General features: G+C 37.2%; 1 protein-coding gene across 4 annotated transcripts in view; it reads left to right on the forward strand.

Moving 5' to 3' along the window:
- Positions 1-25,592, forward strand: part of fars2 (phenylalanyl-tRNA synthetase 2, mitochondrial) — a 742,839-nt gene that overhangs the window by 215,640 nt on the left and 501,607 nt on the right. For all 4 annotated transcript variants that reach the window (XM_051929210.1, XM_051929211.1, XM_051929213.1 and 1 more), the window contains one exon: positions 24,129-24,288. In XM_051929210.1, coding sequence (XP_051785170.1) covers positions 24,129-24,288 — 160 coding nt within the window. The remainder of the gene's footprint in view (positions 1-24,128; positions 24,289-25,592) is intronic.

Below are 25,592 nucleotides of genomic sequence, written 5' to 3' on the forward strand. Positions count from 1 at the left end.
GAATTCTCATACATAGAACAGTCTCATTTGTAGCATCAGATGTAGTATCTGATCCTGAAGGGAGATACAGGTAGTCCCCAGGTTATGGACATCCAACCTACGACATACAAACGTGGCTGCAGCTGCGCCGCATGCGCCTCAGTAACTGCCGCTCCGTCATCTTTGGCCCGGGGATGCTGCAAGCGGTGGCTGGACGGAGGCTGCAGGGGGTCGATTTCGCTGCTCGCGCAGTGTAGTGTCCGTCAGGTGGCTCCCGGCGGCAAGCGGTTGCACTGCCCGCACACCACACACAGCTGCCCCGTTCGTTCTAGGTGGGCGGCTGGTAATGCTGCAAGTGGTGACCCTGTTGTGGCTGAACGGAGGCCATTGAGGGTGAATGGGATAGCGGGGGGTAGCATTGTAGTGTGCCTCGGATGGCTGCATGTTGAATGGGGGCGGTGGTGCGGCAGACACTGCAGGCAGCATACTGTAGTGAAGGTGACTGTGATGTGGGCTGGTGATGAACCGCCCCTCGCTGCCCCCATTCATTCTTAATAGCAAGCCCGCTTGTACTGTTACGCACATAGCAGGAAGTTGTCTCTTGTCAGTACAGGGTGGTCCAGATCTAATTCTGCAGATCCAGATAGTCTGGATGACTTTGATTTATGCAGGGACGATTCCAGTTTGGCTCGAAGACGATTCTTCGTGTCGTCAGTTCGCACACTTCTCAATGGTCCGGGATTTTTCAGGTGATTTTCTATGTAATAAACTGAATAAGTTATAGAGTAATGAAAATTGCATAATTAGATGTGGACCACCCTATACATCAGACGTGTTGACGACTGGTGCCTAATCTGCTGTGATAGCATGTACAGTGCTGTACAGAAGAGCTCATCTTAACCTTGTCTTCACCCTTCAAGAATGTCTCTGAAACACAAATCTAATGCAAGTGTTGGTGCTACAGTAAAGAAGAGAAAGACCATCACCATTGAAAATAAAGTAGAAATAATAAAAAGGTCAGAAAGATGTGAAACTCCATCATTCATTGTCAGAGCACTTGGTTACAGTCGGTCAACAATAACATTTATTAAAGTAATGTACCTGTTCCGACTTACATACAAATTCAACTTAAGTACAAACCTACAGTCCCTATCTCGTATGTAACCCGGGGACTGCCTGTATGTGATTGCCATGAGCATCTTATTTAACTGTAAGATGATTTTGATAAATGTTTATGCACCTAATGTAGATGATAAGGAATTCATGCAAAATGTATTTCCATCCATTCCCAATGTGAATACTCATAAAATTATAATGGCTGGGGACTTTGTGTTTTAAATCCACTCTTAGATAGGACTCCTGTCACAGGGGGGATGACATCTAACACTGCAAAGACAATTACACAGTTTGTAACTGACCACAACTTATCAGACCCCTGGAGGTTTCTAAACCCAAACTCAAGAACATATTCGTTCTACTCACCAGTACATCATTGCTACTCAAGAATTGACTATTTCTTTATAGATAATTTCTTGCCTACGATTAAATCTTGCAAGTACGACGCTATTGTTATTTCCGACCATGCACCTCTGATGTTGGAGCTAAAATTATTATGCCCCACGCACTCACCTCACAGATGGCGTTTTAACCTGCTCCTATTAGTAGACGAGAACTGTACAGAATTTATATCCAAACAAATCGGTTTCTTCCTAGAGACAAATACATCCTCAGAGGTTACTGCAGGAATACTCTGGGAAACTCTAAAGGCCTTCTTAAGAGGACAGATTATTTCATATCTTGCACACAGGAATAAATTAGAAACCAAGAAAGTATTAGCTAAGAAGTGAAATTACTAGAATAGATGAAGAACATGCCAGGTGTCCAAGCGAGGCTCTGCATAGGAAAAGGCAGGCTCTGCATTCAGAACTCAACCTCTTAACAACTAAAGAAACTGAACAACTAATTTCTAAATCAAGACATCATTACTATGAACATGGAGAGAAAGCTAATAGCATTTAGCTCAACAAATCCACAAGCAAGAAGTTCGCAATGCAATCCCAGTAATTACCAACACAAATGGAGATGAAATTATTGACCATAAAAATATAATGCAGACATTTAGAGACTACTATAAATCCTTATATTCTACTGAGTTTAAAGAAGACCAACACACAATCTAATGCATTTCTGGATACATTACAGATACCACAAATAGATACTTTCAGTGCGGAGGAACTGGATAAACCTCAGAATTACTAGATGCTATAAATTCACTTCAAGGTGGGATTGAAGCAGGCCCTGATGGCTACCCTGCAGAATTTTATAAGAAATTAACCACTCAGCCAGCTCCCCTCCTATTAGCAACATTTACAGAAGCTAGAGACAATCAAATTCTACCCCAAACTTTTCGCCAAGCATTAATCACCATCTTTCCTATACAAAATAAAGACTTATTACAATTATTACAGACTAATTTCACTTCTGAATAATGATGTTAAGATACTCTGAAAAATCATAGCTAGAAGGATGGAGAAAGTGCTGCCTTCGGTAATATCACAAGATCAAACTGGATTTATCAAGGGTCGACATTTATCTTTCAATCTTCGACGCCTGTTTAATGTAATATACTTACCAGCAAAGTCAAACACCCCAGAAATAATATTATCATTGGATGCAGAAAAAACATTTGACATCATTGAATGGAAATACCTTTTCACTACATTAGAGAAATTTGGGTTTGGCCCGAACATTTATACATGGATAAATACTGCTGTATACCAATCCAGAAGCTTCGGTTTGTATTAACAACATTTGTTCAGACTACTTTAAACTAGAACGTGGTACCAGACAAGGATGCCCCTTGTCACCACTGCTATTTGCAATCACCATTGAACCACTGGCGGTTCACTGTCGAAATGCTTATCAGATAAAGGGGATTATCAGAGAAGGACTGGAACAGAAAATTTCTCTATATGCAGATGATATGGTACTGTATATATCAGACCCACAAAATTCTGTGCCTGCAGTCTTAACAGCACTTACAGAATTTCAAAAGATCTCTCAGAATTAATCTGAATAAAAGTGTACGCTTTCCAGTGAATTCTCAAGCATATAATATTAGATTGGACACCCTACATTTTATCATTGCAGATCAGTTTAAATACCTAGGGGTAAATATCACAAGTTAACACAAAGCTCTTTATCAACAAAATTTCACCGTCTGTATAGAAAAAATTAAGCAAGACTTGCATAGATGGTTAACCCTTTATTTCACTCTAGCTGGAAGAATTAACATTGTTAAGATGAATATTCTTCCTAAGCTTCTTTTTTTATTTCAGAACATTCCAATATACAGTACATCAATAAATAATTTTTTAAGCAAATAGATTCAACAATAACCTCATTTATTTGGAACTCAAAACATCCATGTATCCAAAGAACGACCCTACAAAGACCTAAGGCAAAAGGTGGCATGGCTCAACCCAACTTTCAGTTGTATTACTGGGCAGCAAACATACAAGCTATAAAAACCTGGACACAAATAGATGAACATACACAGGCTTGGTCCGCAATAGAAGTAAAATCCTGCAGTACTTCTTTATATTTCCTGCTTTGTGCCCCAATAAATGCAAGTTATCACCAATATAGTAATAACCCAATTGTGCTCCACTCACTCAGGACATGGAACCAATGTAGAAAGCATTTTAAGATGGAGAATCTTTTATCTGTGGCACCCCTGCAAGAGAACCACCTCTTTCAACTCTGGCAATCATATGCAGTTTTTAATATCTGGAAAAGATTTGGGATTAAATTGCTTACAGATCTTTATATAGACAACATCTTTGCATCCTATGAACAATTGCATTCCAAATTTAACTTTCCAGCTACACATTTCTTTCACTATCTTCAAATTAGGAACTTTGTTAAACAAAACCTGCCCGATTTTCCTCATTTTGCACCCTCCTCTATGCAGGAAAAAATATTGCTCAATTTCGAGGACTTAAACACCATTTCTGCAGCATATAAAATTATTTTACAGTCCCTCCCTTTCAGAGATCCAAGAGGACAATGGGAAAAAGATCTCTTAATTAATATATCAGAAAAGGAGTGGAAAATAGCAATACAGAGAATTCACTCAACCTCTGTATGCGCAAAGCATACAATTATCCATCCATCCATCCATTTTCCAACCCGCTGAATCCGAACACAGGGTCACGGGGGTCTGCCGGAGCCAATCCCAGCCAACACAGGGCACAAGGCAGGAACCAATCCTGGGCAGGGTGCCAACCACCGCAGGACACACACAAACAAACCCACACACCAAGCACACACTAGGGCCAATTTAGAATCGCCAATCCACCTAACCAGCATGTCTTTGGACTGTGGGAGGAAACCGGAGCGCCCGGAGGAAACCCACGCAGACACGGGGAGAACATGCAAACTCCACGCAGGGAGGGCCCGGGAAGCGAACCCGGGTCCCCAGGTCTCCCAACTGCGAGGCAGTAGCGCTACCCACTGTGCCACCGTGCCGCCCCAGCATACAATTATTCAATTCAAAATTATATATTGAGCACATCTGTCTCGCTTAAAACTGTCCAAAATGTTTCCAGGGCAAGATCCAACCTGCGAACGCTGCAACCAAGTCCCAGCCTCACTGGGTCACATGTTTTTGACCTGCACCAAATTAAAATCATTTTGGACCAAAATTTTTAAGTGCCTCTCAGACAGCCTTCGTTTCAAAATCCCTCCTAACCCATTAACAGCTGTGTTTGGTGTTCTTCCAGATGGGTTTAAAGTGGAGAAAGGCAAACAAACTGTGATTGCATTCACTACACTTTTGGCACGCAGACTTATTTTGCTAAACTGGAAGAATCCTAATTCTCCTCTTTTAAGTCAGTGGGAAACCAATGTTTTATACTATTTGAAATTGGAAAAAATCTAATTCTCAGTTAGAGGATCTGTACAGAACTTTTTCAAAACCTGGCAGGATCTAATCAATAATATTTTAGAATAAGCTCTTAAAGCACCGAGGAAGCAATTCTCTCCATTCATCTCTATTGCCCTATTAAACTAATCAATCTAGGTATGTTTACAAGCTTTAAGGTTCACCCCATTGGCCATACTCTCTTTCTCAGGGGTGGGGGTCGATCTGTTTTCAATCCTATTTTTTGTAAAAACTGATCTATTTGTATGGAATGATAAAAATTAATAAAATTAAAAAAAAATAATAACTGACCAAAATAAATCTCCACCATTTGCCCCAACAGTTGTTCGTACAGACCCCTTGTTTTTCCATCTGAACATTTTTTCAGTTAAAAAGCATCTTTGACTTTAATCTGGAGCTGTCACTATTGATTGTAATCATTTTTTTTAATGATTGCACATTAAAAAGTTACTTTAATGAACAATATTAAGATAGGCTTGGTACTTCAAGGTCATGCAAAATGTGTGGGTGTGAGTGTGTGTATATTAGGGCTGGGTATTTGCATTGATGTCCTATTACGATTTTGATTCACTATGCCCCGATTTGAGTCAGTGTCGATTTTGTCTTTATTTAATTAGCATGCACTAGTATATTTGAAGTGCTGGCTTTTTTTAGAGATTGCTTAACCATGCACTAAGAACATTAATATAATGTGACAAATTTCAGCAACACTTTATTTGAAGGGTGTCTGCGTAGTGACTTCATAACATATGCATAGGCATGGAATGACATTTAAGAATCGGTACTTGATTAGTAAGATACAGTTAACATCAGTATTTGGAAGATGTGGAACAAGATAGCATTGCTCTTTAAAAAGATAGAAAAAACCTTTTCACAGCACTGTACTCGTACAAAATTCACTGTAATTTAGCAAACATATGTATCGCTACATCAGAGTCCACAAATATTATGGGGAGCTCCTTGTTTTAATACAATTCAGTGGCATTTACTTTATAAAATACAGTGCATCCAGAAAGTATTCACAGCGCATCAGTTTTTCCACATTTTGTTACATTACAGCCTTATTCCGAAATGGATTAAATTCATTTTTTTCCTCAGAATTCTACACACAACACCCCGTAATGACAACGTGAAAAAAGTTTACTTGAGATTTTTGCAGATTTATTAAAAATAAAAAAATTGAGAAAGCACAGGTACATAAGTGTGTGCCTTTCCAAATCATGTCCAATCAACTGAATTTACCACAGGTGGACTCCAATTAAGCTGTAGAAACATCTCAAGGATGATCAGGGGAAACAGGATGCACCTGAGCTCAATTTTGAGCATCATGGCAAAGGCTGTGAATACTTGTGTACATGTGATTTCTCAGTTCTTTAATTTTTAATAAATTTGCAAAAACCTCAAGTAAACTTTTTTCACGTTGTCATTATGGGGTATTGTGTGTAGAATTCTGAGGAAAAAAATGAATTTAATCCATTTTGGAATAAGGCTGTAACATAAAATGTGGAAAAAGTGATGCGCTGTGAATACTTTCCAGATGCACTGTACCTATATCATCTAGCAATTAATATTATTAAAAATAATGAAATATTACTTCTTAAATAATTAATGTTATTCAGTAATGTATTAGCCAATTTTGTTTCTGTGTTGGACTTTTTAAATTAATCTTGAATTAGTTGAAATTTAAAGATACAGTGGGAAGATTCATGTCTTTCTATAATGTACACACGTTACATATATGGTTACCCACATGTAACTAATGCATTACCCAGTCTTGAAAATGTGGCCTCACACTTCCTCCTCAGACGTAAAAGGAAGCTTTTTAAAATGAGGATCTAGTGCTGAGGCTTGTTGACAGAGGCATTAGATGAATGGAACATAAAATATACTTCTCCAAAAATTAAAGGAACACTTTTTAATCAGAGTATAGCATCAAGTCAATGAAACGTCAGGGATATCGATTTGGTCAGTTAAGTAGCAGAGGGGGTTGTTAATAAGTTTCAGCTGCTTTGGTGTTAATGAAATTAACAACAGGTGCACTAGAGGGGCAATAATGAGATGACCCCCAAAACAGGAATGGTTTAACAGGTGGAGGCCACTGACATTTTTCATCCTCATATTTTCTGACTGTTTTTTCACTTGGCTGCGGTCAGTGTCACTACTGGTAGCATGAGGAGAGAGATACCTGGACCCTACAGAGGTTGCACAGGTAGTCCAACTTCTCCAGTATGGCACATCAATACTTGCCATTGCCAAAAGGTTTGCTTTGTCTCCCAGCACAGTCTCAAGGGCATGGAGGAGATTCCAGGAGACAGGCAGTTACTATAGGAGAGCTGGACAGGGCCGTAGAAGGTCCTTAACCCCTCAGCAGGACCAGTATCTTCTCCTTTGGGCAAGGAGGAACAGGGTGAGCACTGCCAGAGCCCTACAAATTGACCTCTAGCAGGCCACTGGTGTGAATGTCTCTGACCAAACAATCAGAAACAGATTTCATGAGGGAGGCCTGAGGGATCGACATCCTCTAGTGGGCCCTGTGCTCACTGCCTGGCACTGTGGAGCTCAATTGGCATTTGTCGTAGAACACCAGAATTGGCAAGCCCACAATTGGCGCCCTGTCCTTTTCACAGATGAGAGCAGGTTCACCCTGAACACATGTGACAGATGTGAAAGGGTCTGGAGAAGCCGTAGAGAACGTTATGCTGCCTGTAACATCTTTCAGCATGACTGGTTTGGTGGTGGGTCAGTGATGGTCTGAAGAGGCATATCCATGGAGGGACGCACAGACCTCTACAGGTTAGACAATGGCACCTTGACTGCCAACCTGACTGACAACTTTGCTAATATGATTAGTGCGGTACAGCTTATAGAGCTACTTTACGTCAGCTTCTTTGCCCACAAGCTCACTTTGGTATCACAGGCTGCTCTGAAAATTCCAACAATTGCCTGTGAAAGTTAATTTGTCCATTTTTGCGATTAATGTGGCCTGTGTAATGCATTAAAAAATATTGTTCCATCCAGGGCTGGCCACAAGGCAAAAGCATCAGGAAAGGCTTTGGTCAAGGCAGTATTTTCATGTAATTTTTTTTAACATTATGAAACAATAATACAACCTGTCAAGTGTGTACCTAAAGAATTATAAACACATCCAGTACCATATTCGTATACGACCATAAAAAATTCTATGAAATGAACATTTTATATTACGCATTTCACAATGATACACCACGTCAATATGTAGCACTGGTGTTTATTTTCTTGATTTATACATACTGACATAGGTGCAGGGTAGTGGGAGGAAAGTGGGTTGGGAGGGGGTTTATGGCAGTCCTGTTTCAATGCTAGAAAAGGTAAAAATTACACTTTTTTTCATGATTCTGTAAAAAGATTGAATCAATGTGATTTCCCTTAGTTTCCCTCAAAGTGTAAGTTGTCTTCGAGTGGCACTAAAACCAAAATAAGTGTCTAGTACCTCTGTATTTCACTCGCCAGTCTGCCAGCCAGCTGACCATGCTGACTGCCCTAATAGAATGACAAAATTCTACAATATAGAAATATAATGAGTATTCTTACCCATTATTCTAGTCTGCTGTATCTTCGCTAATTTATGCAAAGAATGCAACTTAACCATCCGAGTAATGCACGGTGTCAGTTTTTAAGTGAGATAGCAGCTATAGAGATCTTTTTTTAGCATGCCAGGAGGCCATGAGCAAAAGTGTACGTAGAGCAGTATTTTCCAACCGTTTTTCTGTGATAGCACATTTTTTTAACCCAAAAAATTCCAAGGTATATCACGATTCTAACAACCACAGAAGCATTAAATCTCTTGACATGAAACTGTCTGAAGGGGTGTCAAAAAAGTAGCTCTGAGAATGACATTCACAGAGACAGCACTTGTGTAGAGTGTAATTTTCAATCGTTGATGGTGATGAACAATTGAGGATTCTATTTGCGAAGTTTTAACACAAGTTTTAGTGCCTTGCTCTCTTAATTGCCATTTTTTCAACTTGCCATTTAGGAACGCATTCAAATTCAGGTTGTACTTGCTCCAATAGCATTTTGTTAAAAGTTCAGTTGTAAGGTCATTGTTTAAGATTAAACTTTGCTATTAATTTTTTTAAATTGCTTTGTGTTTATTCTACATTAATTTTGTGATTCAGTATGTATTTATTCATGATCTATGTATTAATTTTATAATCACATGTTGTAATGTTAGATGTTATTAATTACATAAATTTATGTGATTAGTTAATTTTTTTAATCGATTCCCAGCATATATATATATATATATATATATATATATATATATATATATATACAGTACTATGCAAAAGTTTTAGGCAGGTGTGAAGAAATGCTGTAAACAAAGAATGCTTTCAGAAATATAAATAATGATTGTTTATTGTTATCAATTTACAAAATGCAAAGTGAGCGAACAAAAGAAAAATCTAAATCAAATCAATATTTGTTGTTACTACCTTTTGCCTTCAAACCAGCATCAATTCTTATAGGTACACTTGCACAAAGTCAGGGATTTTGTAGGATTATAGTCAGGTGTATGATCAACCAATTATACCAAACAGGTGCTAATGATCGTCAATGTCACACGTAGGTTGAAACACAGTCATTAACTGAAACAGAAACAGCTGTGTGGGAAGCTTAAAACTGGGTGAGGAACAGCCAAACACTGCTACCAAGGTGAGGTTGTGGAAGACAGTTTCATGTCATGGCAAGATTGAGCACAGCAACAAGACTCAAAGTAGTTATACTGCATCAGCAAGGTCTCTCTCAGACAAAGATTTCAAAGCAGACTGGGGTTTCAAGATGTGCTGTTCAAGCTCTTTTGAAGAAGCACAAAGAAACGGGCAACGTTAAGGATCATAGACGCAGTGGTCGGCCAAGGAAACTTGAAGCTTATTACCCTTCGAAATCAGAAGATGTCCAGCGGTGCCATCAGCTCAGAACTGGCAGAAACCAGTGGGACCCAGGTACACCCATCTACTGTCTGAAGAAGTCTGGCCAGAAGTGGTCTTCATGGAAGAGTTGCAGCCAAAAAAGCCATACCTCCGACATGGAAACAAGGCCAAGCGACTCAAGTATGCACGAAAACATAGGAACTGGGGTGCAGAAAAATGGCAGCAGGTGCTCTGGACTGATGAGTCAAAATTTGAAATATTTGGCTGTAGCAGAAGGCAGTTTGTTCGTCGAAGGGCTGGAGAGCGGTACAATAATGAGTGTCTGTAGGCAACAGTGAAGCATGGTGGAGGTTCCTTGAACGTTTGGGGCTGCATTTCTGCAAATGGAGTTGGGGATTTGGTCAGGATTAATGGTGTTCTCAATGCTGAGAAATACAGGCAGATACTTATCCATCATGCAATACCATCAGGGAGGCGTATGATTGGCCCCAAATTTATTCTGCAGCAGGACAATGACCCCAAACGTACAGCCAAAGTCATTAAGAACTATCTTCAGCATAAAGAAGAACAAGAAGTCCTGGAAGTGATGGTATGGCCCCCACAGAGCCCTGATCTCAACATAATCGAGTGTATCTGGGATTACATGAAGAGAGAGAAGGATGTGAGGAAGCCTACATCCACAGAAGATCTGTGGTTAGTTCTCCAAGATGTTTGGAACAACCTACCAGCCGAGTTCCTTCAAAAACTGTGTGCAAGTGTACCTAGAAGAATTGATGCTGTTTTGAAAGCAAAAGGTGGTCACACCAAATATTGATTTGATTTAGATTTCTCTTTTGTTCATTCACTGAATTTTGTTGATTAATGAAAATAAATGATTAACACTTCCATTTTTGAAAGCATTCTTTGTTTACAGCATTTTTTCACACCTGCCTAAAACTTTTGCACAGTACTGTATATATAACTGAGAGGATGTGGCGGATGTTTGCCTACCTACTGCCGCACAATACACTGCAAGCTATGCACATTGGAACAACTCTCCCTTTTGTTAGCATGTAGTGTTTTTCCCTAGCACCACTTGTCTTGCCTCATTTTGAAATCACAGTATCAGTTGCATACCTTCAGCTTTAATAGTGTTTCGCAGCTTTTCTCTTTAGTTATAATTAAACTAGCGTACATTGTTATGGCTGATAAACATATGCATGTGGTGTTGGAATTATCACAAAAAAATTGAAATTGTTAAATGTTTACGAAACAGCAAAAGTGCATGTATTGTACAAGTATTGCTTCAATTTACAGAGTAGGAAGAACAACAGTGAACAATATGAAGCATGATGCCGAGAAATGGAAAAATATATTGAAAATGGAAACCACTGATGGTAATGTTATTCTGTGTTAATGTTCTCCTGTATTGTAATTTTCTTTTTAAATTCTGTTATATTATGTTTTGTTAATATACTGTGACATGCAGGTGATGCGCTATATGGGAGAAGAAAGGGCAGAATTCTGTGTTAGTGATATAACAGGGTGAAGGGCATTTGTTCTGTGATTTGCAGACATGCCTCTTAGGAGACAAGTGACAGGAGAAGTTAGGAGAAAAGGAAAGGTATTGCGGAAGGACGTTTTGAGTATAGAGTCCAGAGCCAATAAGCAGGAGTGTTTGTGGTATAGAAAAAGGCAGAACGTGCGTGGCAGGAGATAATTATTGGTAGGTAAAGCTTTCTTTTATTATTTTGTAGATGTGTTCTGTAACCCAGATAATGACATATAACACAGGGTGCCATTTGTTACAGTACAAAGACTCCAAGTAAAACATAGACAACTCCAGTACCTCTGAGTTATATTTGCTTATGCGCTGGTCATTACAATATTATATAAATTGTTTAATTTTCTTAATACTATATTATATTTTGTTAATATAGGTTTTTTTTTTTTTTTTTGGAAATAAATTCGACTATTCGCTAAAATAATCTACTATATGTAATTTTTAAGTTGCTGTTCTGTTTTCTGTCTTTTCTGTTATACCCTGATGGATAATCAAGGTTTTATTTTATATACATAATGTGTGTGTGTATAATAATAGAGAGAGAGAGCATTTAGAAAGTATTTGGACACCTTTAGTTTCTGCATAATTTATTGTGTGGTAGATTTTATTTTAAATGGATAAACTTGCAGTTTTTGTCTAACACTCTACACTAAGTATCCCGTAATGACAAAGTGAAAACATGTTTTTAGAAAGGTTTCCAAGTTTATTAAAAATTAAATGTTAAAATTCCAAGAATAGGACCAAATATTTTGTCACTCTTAGATTTTTGAGCTAGTTAGCACTCTGAGACACCTGATAAATACAGATTTATTCTCTTGGCACTCATTGTCCACTAAATCCATTGCTAGATCTTCTTTTCTTCTCTGTATTTCTCCTTTAGGGTATGCAGGTAGTTATTTAATAGGTCTGAAATTTTTGCAGTCTAATGTGTCTCTGTATTCCTTGTGTATTCGCATCTAATAACTGGGTTTCCATTTCATGAACATCTTTTCTTTTTTCAAGATCACATTCAATGTGTTAGACCCTGCACCCTTCTGTTGCCCAGCATCTTCCACACTAAAACCAGTCCTTCATTTTCTTCAGCTTCTTTCTCATTCTTCATGCCTTCTTTTTATATTCATACTTTATATTTTGATTATGTGTAAAAAAAAAAAAAAGAATCCCCTATTCTTTTATTTATGGTAACCTCTTTTTCATTAACCTTCAAAATGAAGTCATTTGACTTCAAACTGAATTTATTTCATTCAGTGTTCCTTTTTATCACTTTTATGACTCAACAGATGCAAATGTTTTTTTTTTTGTTTTTTTTCCACCTCCACTTCGTTCTGGGCTTATGCCCTAATTCCTGTCATTCTCTTTAGAAATAAAAGCTGTATAGAGTTTAAGAAGAGGAAAGAATTATTTTTGTAAGCTCATGCCAGTTATAGAACAACAAATAAAAATAATTGTACCTCCCAAGTAATGAGTTGATGGATATTCTAAGTTGTGTCTTTTTTATATTTTATTCTTTGCTATATTTTGGTTGGGTACCCCAGAGTTAAATGCTTTGTCTCTTGCTAGAAACAGAAGGCCAGTCCTGCCCACAGTGAATGGCCAGAAGTAGCAGTCAGTTGAACTGTGTTGTTGGCGAAGTGCTTTGATATTGTTTAATTTAGGTTTTATTAGACCAACTTGTATGTTGCATTTCTATCCATCCATCCATTTTTCAACCCGCTGAATCCAAACACAGGGTCACGGGGGTCTGCTGGAGCCAATCCCAGCCAACACAGGGCACAAGGCAGGAACCAATCCCGGGCAGGGTGCCAACCCACCGCAGTGTATGTTGCATTTGCCACTTCATAAGAATTCATTGTTAAGTGATTAAGGTTAATAGATAATAACTATGAATCGGTTCACTACATACAGCAACTAAGAATCCTTTTATACTGCATATTTGATATTACGTTGTGGTGCATAATAAAGATAAAGTATGTGCTGATTGAGTCCATTCTGAATTGGATACAGAACATGTGGAATGATTGTTTTGCTGCCAGTTAAATTGATTAAATTAACTGGGCAGTTGATTTATTTAATTAGTTGATTGTTTTGCTTAATTAATTTCAGAGGACACAGCTGTAGACAAATCTGTAAAGACCATTGTAAATAGCAGTAGAGCTTTTTTACTAACAGAGAAGGTCCTGACTTTGGTTTGTGCCTCTTTGAGAGAGGAAAAAAAAAGTACAATATATGTATATTAAGAATAAAAATTAAAATACTATTTTTTTTCTTTTAATTGTTTATAGTTTTTGGAAGTTGCCATTATTGATCTGGAATACAATGTAAAATATAAGTGTAATAATTGTCTGATTTCTCTCTTTATATTTCCTTATTGGTGTGGAAACCTTGCATGCTATGTATCTGCATGTGATACTATTTATGGAGTCCTCTAATTCCTCCAATATCCAAACAATATTTATATCATGTTCAGTGGTAACCCTAGTGTAGCCCAGGTTTGTGAATGTACCTGGAGTTGGTCTCCACTCAGGAGTTCTTCCTTACTTTAGTTCAACGATACCAGGTAACTTTAGCTTGCTGTTATGGCAAACAACATTCAGAAAATGGATGAAATGACATTGTTCAAGTGTTCATTCCGTTAAAAAGCAGATCCCATATTTGAGGACACCTGGGAAGATTGAGTGCATATAAGATTGGAAGCAAGGGACCACATAAAGTAGCGGAAATCTAGCACAATCTACGAAGTCTGGATGTTCAAGTAGAAACTTTGACACATTTTAAGAAGTATCTAAATGACACTAATGAACTAAATGGTCTCTTAATTCGTCAAACATCCATCCATCCATTTTCCAACCCACTGAATCCGAACACAGGGTCACGGGGGTCTGCTGGAGCCAGTCCCAGCCAGCACAGGGCACAAGGCAGGAACCAATCCCGGGCAGGGTGCCAACCCACTGCAGGACACACACATTATTATTAATATAAGAACATTATGCTCTTATATTTGTGAATGTAGGTTGCCTCCTAAATTTTTCTGTTTAAAACCATATCAGATCAGCAAAGTTTACATTTTAAAGGAGATAACTACAAAAGAATCAAAATCATTTTACAAGTAGATTTTGTTAGAGTCAAATAGATCAATGCAGTAAAACAGTCATTAGTCTGATACTGTTAAATATTTTAGTGGCAGAGATTGTATGCTTGCAGAATTTTATTCCTACCTATAATTGAAGCACAAAACAACCTACAAATGAGAATGTGTAAGAAAAGCAGAGAACCAGAACTTTTTTTTTTTTTTTTTAATTCAATCAACTATGTCAATGCTCTCTACATAACATACAATTTTCAAACCTACTTAATTCAGTTCAAGGTAGCCTATCCTGGCAGCAGTGTGCTAGCGTCCATCTCCCCTGTTTATTTGTATATTTTTTTTGACAGCTTACATGCTGCATTTTGCCCTTTTAAACCTAAATCAAAGCTCATATGGCAGTATTGCAACCCACACAGTTATATGCTAAAGGTTACCAGCAACCTCACCTGTAGATGCGCACTAAAGGTTCATGTGACATACCAATGACAGAACTCATTATAGCTTATCAGGGTTCCTAGTGATGTTTAAATTTTGAAGAGCCCAGAGAGTAAAACATAAATAAAAAGTCAAAATGATAAAAGTATTTGGTTGTAATTGAAATGACAAAAAATACATCATAGAATATCATTTGGGTCATGATAAATTAATGGTTGCTCAGTTACATAAAGATTACTTTTTAGGTACTGCAGAATTCTAATGTACCTTAGGATATGAAGAAATATTCCTCAACAAATTATGTCATGTAAATGGAGGTATGATTTAACATACGGTATATAAAAATACAATATCATAAATCAGTATAAGAAGATTTCTGTTTTGTATGGGGATGTTTGGTTCAAAGAAATTTCCACTTGTTACTTGCAAGGCTATAGGAGGATAACTTTTCACCCCTTTGATACCATGAAGCAGGAACACAAGGACAGTGAACTTAGTGTACTAGAAGAGTACTAGAAAAAGTATGAGAAGTTATTTAGAGCTAGACAGAATGGCTTCCCTTTTAAATGTTAAATATGTGCCAGCTCTGTAATATCATATTGCATATGTCCTAAATTCTGTTAGAACAAGGCAGTAAAATGTTTTTAGCTTTCCATTTTAACATTTACAGTCTGTGATGGACTTACACCCTGTCTAGGGTTTGCTCCTGCTTTATGCCCTGTATTAGGTGAGATTGGCTCTAGCACCCACAGCAACCCTGGTCTGGATTAAGCGGGTTAGAAAATTACATGTCATTTTAAAATGTATTGCATTTGAATCTAAAATTACTTCTTAATGTGTACTTTCTGTTTTCAAGGAAATCCTTTTTTAGGGTTTTGGGGATTTAGTTAATCTAATCCACACATGAGTTTGGGGAAATTCAGATATAACTGGATAAAAAAAAGTTACTGTTTCAGATGCTGTATCTCAGTGTGTTAAAGCCCTCATCAATAATTATTACTTTACTATGCAAAATTCTTAATTTACTAGTGCTTTAAATGTTTAACTATGTATTTCTGCAAGAAATTGTAGTTCTTTATTGGTAAAGTATATAGAAAAAGGCACTATTTAAATAAAAACAAAGTTTTTCTAAATCTTTTGCTTCACTGTAGCAATTTGCTCTGCAGTACAGTGCTTTTTTTATAGTGCCTTAATGGCAATTATATTTAAGGGACAACCTTTTCAGAAGGCATTGCCTAGTTTTTTGCTTAGCATATCCCACTTTTTTTTTTGTTCCTTGTATGCCTAGGCATAGCTTGTATTTTCAATCATGTTTCTGGGTTTTTTCCTAGAATTCTATTCTTAGATGATGATGATTATGTACTGTAATGTGGCAAGTCCAACTCTGAACAGTCAAGTATTATAGAAGACAGCAGTTCAGTTACTGAACGTGTTGCACTACAGTAAGGTTTCTAATCACAGATGATGCTCTCCTGGCATTTCTAAACCGCAGAAAAAGCAAGAGAGACTAAAGTAACAAAAGAACAATGATATTTACTGTACAAACAATAAACACAATAGAAGTGAGCACAAATAACTAAAGGAATAAACAGAATGGAACAGCAATGCTGCCTTTCTGGTCCTCACTACACAGTTATTGAAACCCTTTCTAACCAGCTGGTTGGCATGTCCACTTACCACCATGAAAAAACAGCAAGAAGTACTTCAATTCTCTCTCCCTTTCTGACATATGTGCGTACCCACCCACACCCAGAGAGCTGTTGCCTCTCCTCCAGTAGGCAGTTTAATATTTGCACTAGCTCGCCTTCCAAATCCACAATCACTGAGCCATTGATACAATACAATACAATATAATACAGTTTATTTTTGTATAGCCCAAAATCACATAAGAAGTGCCGCAACGGGCTTTAACAGGCCTCTGCCTCTTGACAGCCCCCCAGCTTTGACTCTCTAAGAAGATAAGGAAAAACTCCCAAAAAAACCCTTGTAGGGAAAAAATGGAAGAAACCTTGGGAAAGGCAGTTCAAAAAGAGACCCCTTTCCAGGTAGGTTGGGGGGGAGTGGACGTCAAAAAGAAGGGGGTCAATACAATACAATAAACAGAACAGGTAGGAATAGAGAATAAGAATAACCTTTGTTATACCTAATTGTAGAACTGCTTACATAGAAAATTCTCACATCTACTTCTAGCATCAGGAACATCCATTGAAAAGGAGTTCCCTCTGTTGACCCCTGGTAACTTGCTTAACACAGCTCAATTACATAATTAAGGAGCCAGAAGCCCTCATGGCAGTGCTCAAGAAAAAATATTTTTGGGGCACTCTTTTTAAGTTTGTGATGGTTTTTATTTTGTAACATACAGCTTCCTGGACTGGTTTCCTTTTAAGTGCCTGCCAAGTGCATTGTCCTTCTTTGGTACTTATTCAGCCTGGCATACTGTCACAGAAAACTGAAGTAACCTCAGACTGGATGCAGTACAGAAGTTGTAAGGTATTGCTAAAGAGCATACACTTGGATAAAGTGAACAACTAATCTACTTTGAGCATTTTAAGTTTATATAGTTCTTGTATATCATTCTACAGTGGTTTACACAAACAAGGAGCATATTACATGTAACTGAAGCACACACATGTTGAATAACAGACACTTCCTTAAACTCTACTGCAGTGAACTCTTGGGGAAAAACTTGTCAAAATGGCAACAGCCAAAACACTTGGACCGTGTTAAGGTGAATTATTTTAATACATTAATTTCTAGGTAGGGGGTAAGATACAAATATGATTGCAGAAAACTTTAGGTACTGTATGTTTGCAGAGACCTGTAGGACACATGTATGATGTAATTTAAAGCAAATTATATAGAGACAGAGAAAAAGCAGTCCATTGCGTGATATTTTAAAATACTAAACACAACACAGTCATATTCTCATTTTAAAGTTCTATCCATCCATCCATTTTCCAATCCACTGAATCCGAACACAGGGTCACGGGGGTCTGCTGGAGCCAATCCCAGCCAACACAGGGCAGGAACCAATCCCGGGCAGGGTGCCAACCCACCGCAGCATTTTAAAGTTTCTCTTCAAAATACCTGAACCCACTTTGAATCCTGCTGGAATTAACACCTGTTTCATAAATGTTATCTCTTTTCTGTGATCATTACTTGTAAATACACTAATGAGGGTACTTGGCAAAACAGGATACACTGTATGACTCTAAAGTAAGTTTTGCATAATTGTAGGAATATTGGTTACTTTTGGTAAAGCATGAAACAGTGTCTTGCAATAGTAAGAGCCTAGGTGGTATTTTAATATTTTGTAAGGATAGCTGAACCAGCCTGTTGGGCACACTTTTTATCTTCTTGAAGAAATATATTGAAATGTCTTTGGTTTGAATTTGTACGTTTTTTGTACCACCAGAGAGAGTAGGGTTCCCTGTTTTCCCTGGACCTTCCTGAAGTCACATTGGATGATTTTTACTTCTGGCCTACATTGTAAGTTGAGTCCAATGTCCAAGGGTTTCTGATCTCCTTTCTGGGGTATCTAGTTCCTTTCAGCAAAAGTAGCAGAACAGACTCTAAGGCTTCCAAAGTTCCCAGTTTCCATTGTAATGGTTTCCCCTCTACATACAGTATATTCACTGCTAAGACATGACACAGGAGGTGACATTTCTAATTCATAATTTTTTTTGACACATTATGGTAATATCCTTAACTTGAAAAACACAAAACACATAGCACATGATGGAACTGCTGCAGTCTTGGTGCTTTAATATACAAAGGCCACAATTGAAATACATATTTTTTCAATTGTATAATTTAAATTAGTTAATTTTGGTGGTAGGATTGGCACAAGTAACACTTGACCCAGTTTCACAACTGTACCATGGATCTGTGTGTTGTTTTCTGGAACATTTCACTGCATGCTATGCAGATGTGTCATACTTTATTGTCCTGCTGCAATGTTTTACATGGTAAACACACATTGTATATGTTTATATAGATAATAGCTGACTGATGTCAACAGCAGTTTTAGTTAAAGAGGCTGAGTAAATAATATCAACCCCCATATTCACATTGCTCCAACTTTAACACCCACCTAGGCCTGATTACACAGTTGATACCATGCTGAGTGCAGAACAGTGGCGTTTTTTGCATTAAGGGCCAGTGGAGCATAGCCCACACCAGATGTTGTGCAAAATAACCCTCCGCAATTTTTTGTATTATTAAAAAGTTTAGAACAACATTTAATGTTGTCACCTTAAAATCATTTTCTTTTTGTACATTTCCATCCCATGCTGAAAGCAGTTTCTTCTCCTGAAAAATATAGCTTTTTGTAGTATATGAATGTGATAGTGCAGGTCAGCTCCACACTACCAGATCCCACCGGGAGCCTCTTGAACACAACTCTGTCTGTAACATATCTGAGTGATGAGTTGGCAAATAAGGACACCACACAAAGCAATGGGAAGATGTAAAAAGTGCTCCAGTGGTTTTATTTGAAATAATCAAAACAAGAGTGTCCAAAAAGTGCTGTGCAAATTGCAATAAATAAATAATTCATAAAAATGAAGTGAAGGTGGAGGTTGAAAATCAAATATTCCTTTAAAACCAAAGTTAAAACCAACAATGCAGGAAACTGTCCCTTAAGAGTCGTGCCCTAGTGCATTTCATTAAAACCGGTGTCTCTTCAGCTTATCCTTCCAGACCTTGCAGCTGAGGAGCCGCCTACCCAATACGCTCAGACTACTTTCTTATGCGGTCAACAGGTCGGATCCCTGCTGCTTCCATGGCCCCACAGTAGGGCTTCCCAATCCGGAGCTAGGCTTATCTCTTTCCCTCCTGTGGACAAAGGAAAGGCGCACCATCTGAGCCTCTGTGGCTGACTCCCGCTGTCTTTCTGGACATACGTGGAGCTACACTCCTCCTGGTCGCTCCTGCTCTTAAGTTTTTCAGATGGAGCGAACCATCATTGCAGTCCCAAGCGTTGGCCGCATGCTATCCTCCTGGAGCTCCCTTCCTTCTGGCTATCTGCCTCCTCACTCCTGTATAGGCTCTTCCCCTTTTCCTGCCTGCTTCAATCTGAACTTTAACTTCCTTCCTCTGATATCCCTTGTTTTCCTTTTTCATCCTAACACTTGCACTTCCCAGTTTAAAGTGGAGTGAGTTATACCTGTGGCAATCACAGCTCCAGCGCTAAAGAGGGACACTGGTGATCCTGCATGTGTGCATGAAGTGCAGGGCTATCCGTTCCCACATCTTACGCTGAAGCAGCTCAGTCTATGCTACCACAACCCACCCAAAGACGCGATTGTTGACGATTATTTATTTATGTATTTATTTAAATATTTCCAACTAGCTGCGGACTTCACTTTACCACACTGAAATTGTCTTTGTGACGGTTGCTGTCAGTTTCCTAGCTCTAAGGGCCCTTCACTTTTCTCAGTTTACCCTTGACTGTGTAAATGAATATACTACTTTCCAATTTAGTGAAGAGGACTGATGGGTACAGTCCATTTTTCTTGCCATTAAAATGAGGATCTTTTTTGTTTCATTTTGCACTTAGAGTTTGAACTCCTTCTTGTCAAGGCACTGCAGCTCAAGCTAGGAAAGATGTACTAGAAGTCCAGTACTATTTACTTCCTGAAAGGAAGCCACAGTAAAAAAGAGTACAGATCAATATCAGGTATGCATTGAACTCACTGTCATCTTATCTTCATCCACTACTGAGGAGGAGTGTCTGCCTGCAGTAAATTTGAAAAACCATCAAGGAAAACTTACATGTGCTACTTCCATGTTGTTGGTGGAAAAAAAGCCAGCAGTATAATGAGGTTGTTTCAAAGAACCATAGATTGTTGGTACAGAAAGAAGTTTTTTTTTTCTTTCTTTCAGCTGTCTTCCAAAGTTATTCTGTCCAGCAAACAGCTGGTTGTGTGGTATTTACTGCTTCTAAATTACAGCCCTATATCATGTTCGAGTTATGCAGTGTGTGTGATCCACCTGTTCTTTTAGTGTTATTTTGGCTTGCCCTTGTTCATTTCAAAGACGTTTGATTCTAAACTTTAGATCAAACGTCCTTCAGGATTTGAAGAAAGTTTGTGTGGAAGAATGGGACAAAATCACACCTGCGACTAGTTTCCCCCTACAGGAGGCATCTTGAAGCTGTCATTACCAACAAAGGCTTTTCTACTAATTATTAAACAAATTTCAGTAAGCATGTTCAATTATGGACTTATTTGTTTTGATTTCTTTATATGTGTGGATTACTTGGGTTGTTACCTACATCTGGTGAAAATTTCACATCAATAGACCCACTAGAAATATATTTACTGAGAGAAACGTTGATGTGTTCAATACTTATTTTCCTCACTATATATATATTTTTGTGTTCTTTTTGTGTCAAAAGTTTAGACACACCCAGAAATGTTCATGTTTTCAATAAAAATGTTAACCTTTTTTATCAGGATACCATTAAATTGATTGTAAAATATAGTCATGACATTACTAGTGGTTCCAATGGCAGTCATTTAATGCAGCATTAGCCATTAGAAGGACTAGAAATATCTTGTCTACTGTATATCTTAAAATCTATTTAATGGTAAGGTATAAATTTCTATCAAAAATATCTAAATTTCTAGGAGTTTCCAAACATTTAACTGGTAATAACAATAATAATGCATTTTATTTATATAGTGCCTTTCCTATGGTGAAGTATGAGTAACATATAGTATTTATTCTGGCAACATTTGAATACCTTAAAGGTGTCCAAAGACTATAAACATATTTGTGTAATCAACACATAATTAAAGAGTACCCATAAACCTATGAAGAAAACAGTTACATCTAGATATTGCTGCTGAATATGTTTCTACAGACTACTAATTTGTGAGGTGTATTTACTTATTCTTGCCTGGCTGCTTAATATTGACTCTTCTTGTGTTAAATTGTCAAATTTATGAACTATGTTATGTGTTGCTGGTCACCTGAGACTGTCTAATTTTAGAACTTTCTAATGATGTGATGATTATTTTCTGAAATACTAAAGTGTATACTAAAGTGTGTTTATGTATATACACAAACATACACTGATGTACCCACTGACCTGCATTTTCAGCAATGGGGTGAAGCAAGTCATGATTTTAGACCAGCAGACCCTATAGCATCACACATTTTCTAAAGATGTTTAAACCACACATTCATGCTGTGAACCTCTCATTCCAAATCATCCCTGTTAAGAGGTATGGGAACTATATAGGTAAACTAGTTACTGACACATTCATGGGATCTTCTTGAGGTGATGTTTGCTTTGTGATATGGCATTTTATCTTGCTCTAAGTATCCATTTTGAAAAAAGGTAAACTATTCCCGTAAAAATATGCACATGGTCAATAGCAATATGTTAGGACACAGTGGCATTCAAGTGATGATCAGTTGGTGTTAAATGGCTTAAAACGTATCAGACAAAATTTTGTCATCATTGCACAACCACCTGACACCATGATGGATAGATTTATGACATTTACACCACAATGTGACGGTATCATCTGCATGTTACAACAGAAGTGTAGATTCATATAACCAGACAACATTTGAAAATTTTTAGTTATTCAGTTTTGCTGGACATGAGTGGGATCGTACTGTATATAACTGAATAAGCAGACTATTTGTGTTAATGAGCAGGTGTGCCTAAATAATTGGCCAAATTGCTTTGTTTTATATCACTTGATCAGTTTTGGAGAGTTGCTTTGTTTTAGCTGAAGTAAATGTAAAAAAGAATTATTGAAAATTAACTCAATTGTCATGTAAATCAAAAGTAAAGTTCAGGCCAGCATTTTTATGAAGTTTCAGTACTAGACAATAGCACATACAGCACATTCTTTATATTTTAGTTTTTATACCCCGTCTTTCTTTTTTAATGTTATTCATCCATAATGTGTTAGCAATTCATAATTACATGCCTTGTTTATTTTATCAGAAAAAAGCATTAATTTACCAATTCAATGCCGAGCACACTCACTTATACTGGACCATAGGAGCAAACCCATGTGGACTCCAGGAGAATGTGCAAACTTTATACAGATAGAGCCTTAGCCATAATTTGAACCTAGGACACTCCAGATGTGGTCCAATGAATGTATACGTAAGCTTTTATAAATGTTTTGCTAAACATTTTTAAAAATTAGTAAATAGTGATGCTTTACTGGTTTGAAAAATAGAGTGAATTGAAATGTACCTTTTCTCTTGGGGGGGAGGTCCATGTTAGCTTCCAGTCCCAATGTTGTGGGACAAACACTGTACAACTCGTTATAAATATCATTTTAAATTGCAATGAAAAAGTAAATCCAGTGTCACTTTGAAATCATTAAAATATTCTTATAGTCTTTAATTTAAAATAAAAAGAAAATAACAAAATCCTGCATTTGTATAGAATTTTATAAACATCATTCCTGAATGCATGATTGCTCTCAAACCTCCTTTTAAAGCTGTGGATATTTTACATTTATTTTTGGTAATAATTATGGTGACCACTGAACTGCCCAGTTTCTAAACAAAAGCAAAGTTCAAAATAACTGCTTCTCAACACAGAATCCATTCCAATTCCCTGTTGCACTCACTGTTCTTTTTTTTGTTGTCCTCTTCAGCACTGATAGAAGTTCATACACCATGCAAGAGTTTCATGTCCTTCACCTGTTTTCAAATATACTTAATCCAGTTAAAGACTGTAGGAAACTAGAGGCTATTATGGTAGGTCTGGATGGAAGACAGTAACCATCCTTACATAGGCCAGCCATGATGCACAAATAAAAATCTAACATGCATGGCTTTGAGATGTGGAAGGAAAATTAGTACAAGTTCATGATCCTCTGTCACTTTAATTGCATTGTTAGAATTACAAAGTATACAGAACCATTTTGTGTTTAAGTGGATTGCTTTTTTATGAAGCTTTATGTAATAACTTTATAAAGTGATATGCATCATACTTATGAGAGTACTGTTGCCAATCTGAAGATTTTAAAATATTTATTCTGTTGTGCATCCTGTATTCCTGTGAGTTGATATAATGGAGTGTTTTCAGTATGCTCACAGAAAACAGGTTTATATACAGTATGCTGTCAGTTAACATAAGCAATAAGCAGTGCATTTTGAAAAGAAAAATGTATATATAGTAACTATATATGTATTTATAATTGAGTGGAAGACAAGATTCACCTGGTGTTTTTTTTTTTTTTTAAGCTGTTTTCAAGTGTCACAAATGGAGAGGAACTTTGCTTATTTGAGAGTGGTATCCGTACTGTAGAGAAACAAGAACATCATACTCTGGAAGCAGTAAAGCTAGTTGAATTCAATTTAAAGCAGACTCTCAGCAAACTTATGTCACATCTCTTTGGGGAAGGTAAGCAGTGATTTACTTTTCATCACTTTAGCCAAATTTCAAACTGCTTTACTCTCTATGTGGCTATACTGTACTATGTACTATTACATTGTTTGGATGATGGGTGATTTGTGGTATCAGGGGTAGAACATAAATCTGGCATTTAGAGATGTTGATTTATTTTAAAATCATTACTGTTTAAAAAAGGGTAATTGTTTAAGCTACTGTGAGAGTGTACTAATAAAGCCGTGCTCATCACAGCTTTTTGCTTAGTTAAAGATACTGGCTAATATTTTTCAAACTCAAGACCACCTACCTGAATAGTTTTGTAATATGAAGTTTTTTTTTCTGATATGGAAAATATAAATTCTTTGATTGTAACACATATTTTTTGCTTTTACATTCTGTATTTCAAGAGGCTAGGAAACTAAAGTTCTATAAATTCACTGATTTTAACATTGTATAAAACCAAAAGTATATAATATAAATTGAAGCTAGTGCTGATATAAACATGTCTGTCTAAAATGACATTTAAAGCTACTCTAGCACCTTCTTCTTCACCTTTTTCCACTTCTATATAGGATGATGTGTTCGATCAACCTTCTCAATACAGCTCAATCCTGCACCTCTTCCCCAGTCTTACCCCTTTGTTTAGATAGCACTAGAGTGTTGTACCGTGTTAGCCATATATTGATACAAGAGAAAGTAGGGTGATCTTGTTTTAGTTTATCCATCCACCTCCACTTTGGCCTCCCTCACTTTCTCTTCACCACTGCTTCCATTCCCATCACTCTTTTGCCTACATATTCATTGTCTATTCTCATCACATGTCCGTATCACATCAACCTATTTTCCTTTTCTTTCTTAGATATCTCTCCCACTTTTGTTGTACCTTAATTGTCTTATTTCTTCTGTCTTTTTTTAACATGGGAAAGGTGCTATATAAATAAAATGTATTATTATTATTATTATTAACTCCACATATCTGTCCCTATTTAATTAAATTTAGTTTATTCATTAGTTGATGGAAGTTTCAGAATGTTTAGTACGTTTTGCATATACAAGCTAAAAGAAGATTACACAGCGATGCACTTTTATTTACACAAGCACCTAGAGAAAATTAACTATGCCATTCTTCAGTTCCAGTATTGTACATATCCAGACATTGCAATATTCATTCTGATCCAGTTCTGATTATATCCTAAAGTTAGATAAATCTGACCTCAGATGACAAACAACACGTAATAGACTTTAAATGGTCATGCTACACTCAACATGCAGTAACCATATGTAGAAAAAGTAGTATACCTTGTGACTCTCTATCT

The sequence above is a fragment of the Erpetoichthys calabaricus genome, chromosome 6 (genome assembly GCF_900747795.2).
Source record: "Erpetoichthys calabaricus chromosome 6, fErpCal1.3, whole genome shotgun sequence".
NCBI classification, from domain to species: Eukaryota; Metazoa; Chordata; class Cladistia; order Polypteriformes; family Polypteridae; genus Erpetoichthys; species Erpetoichthys calabaricus.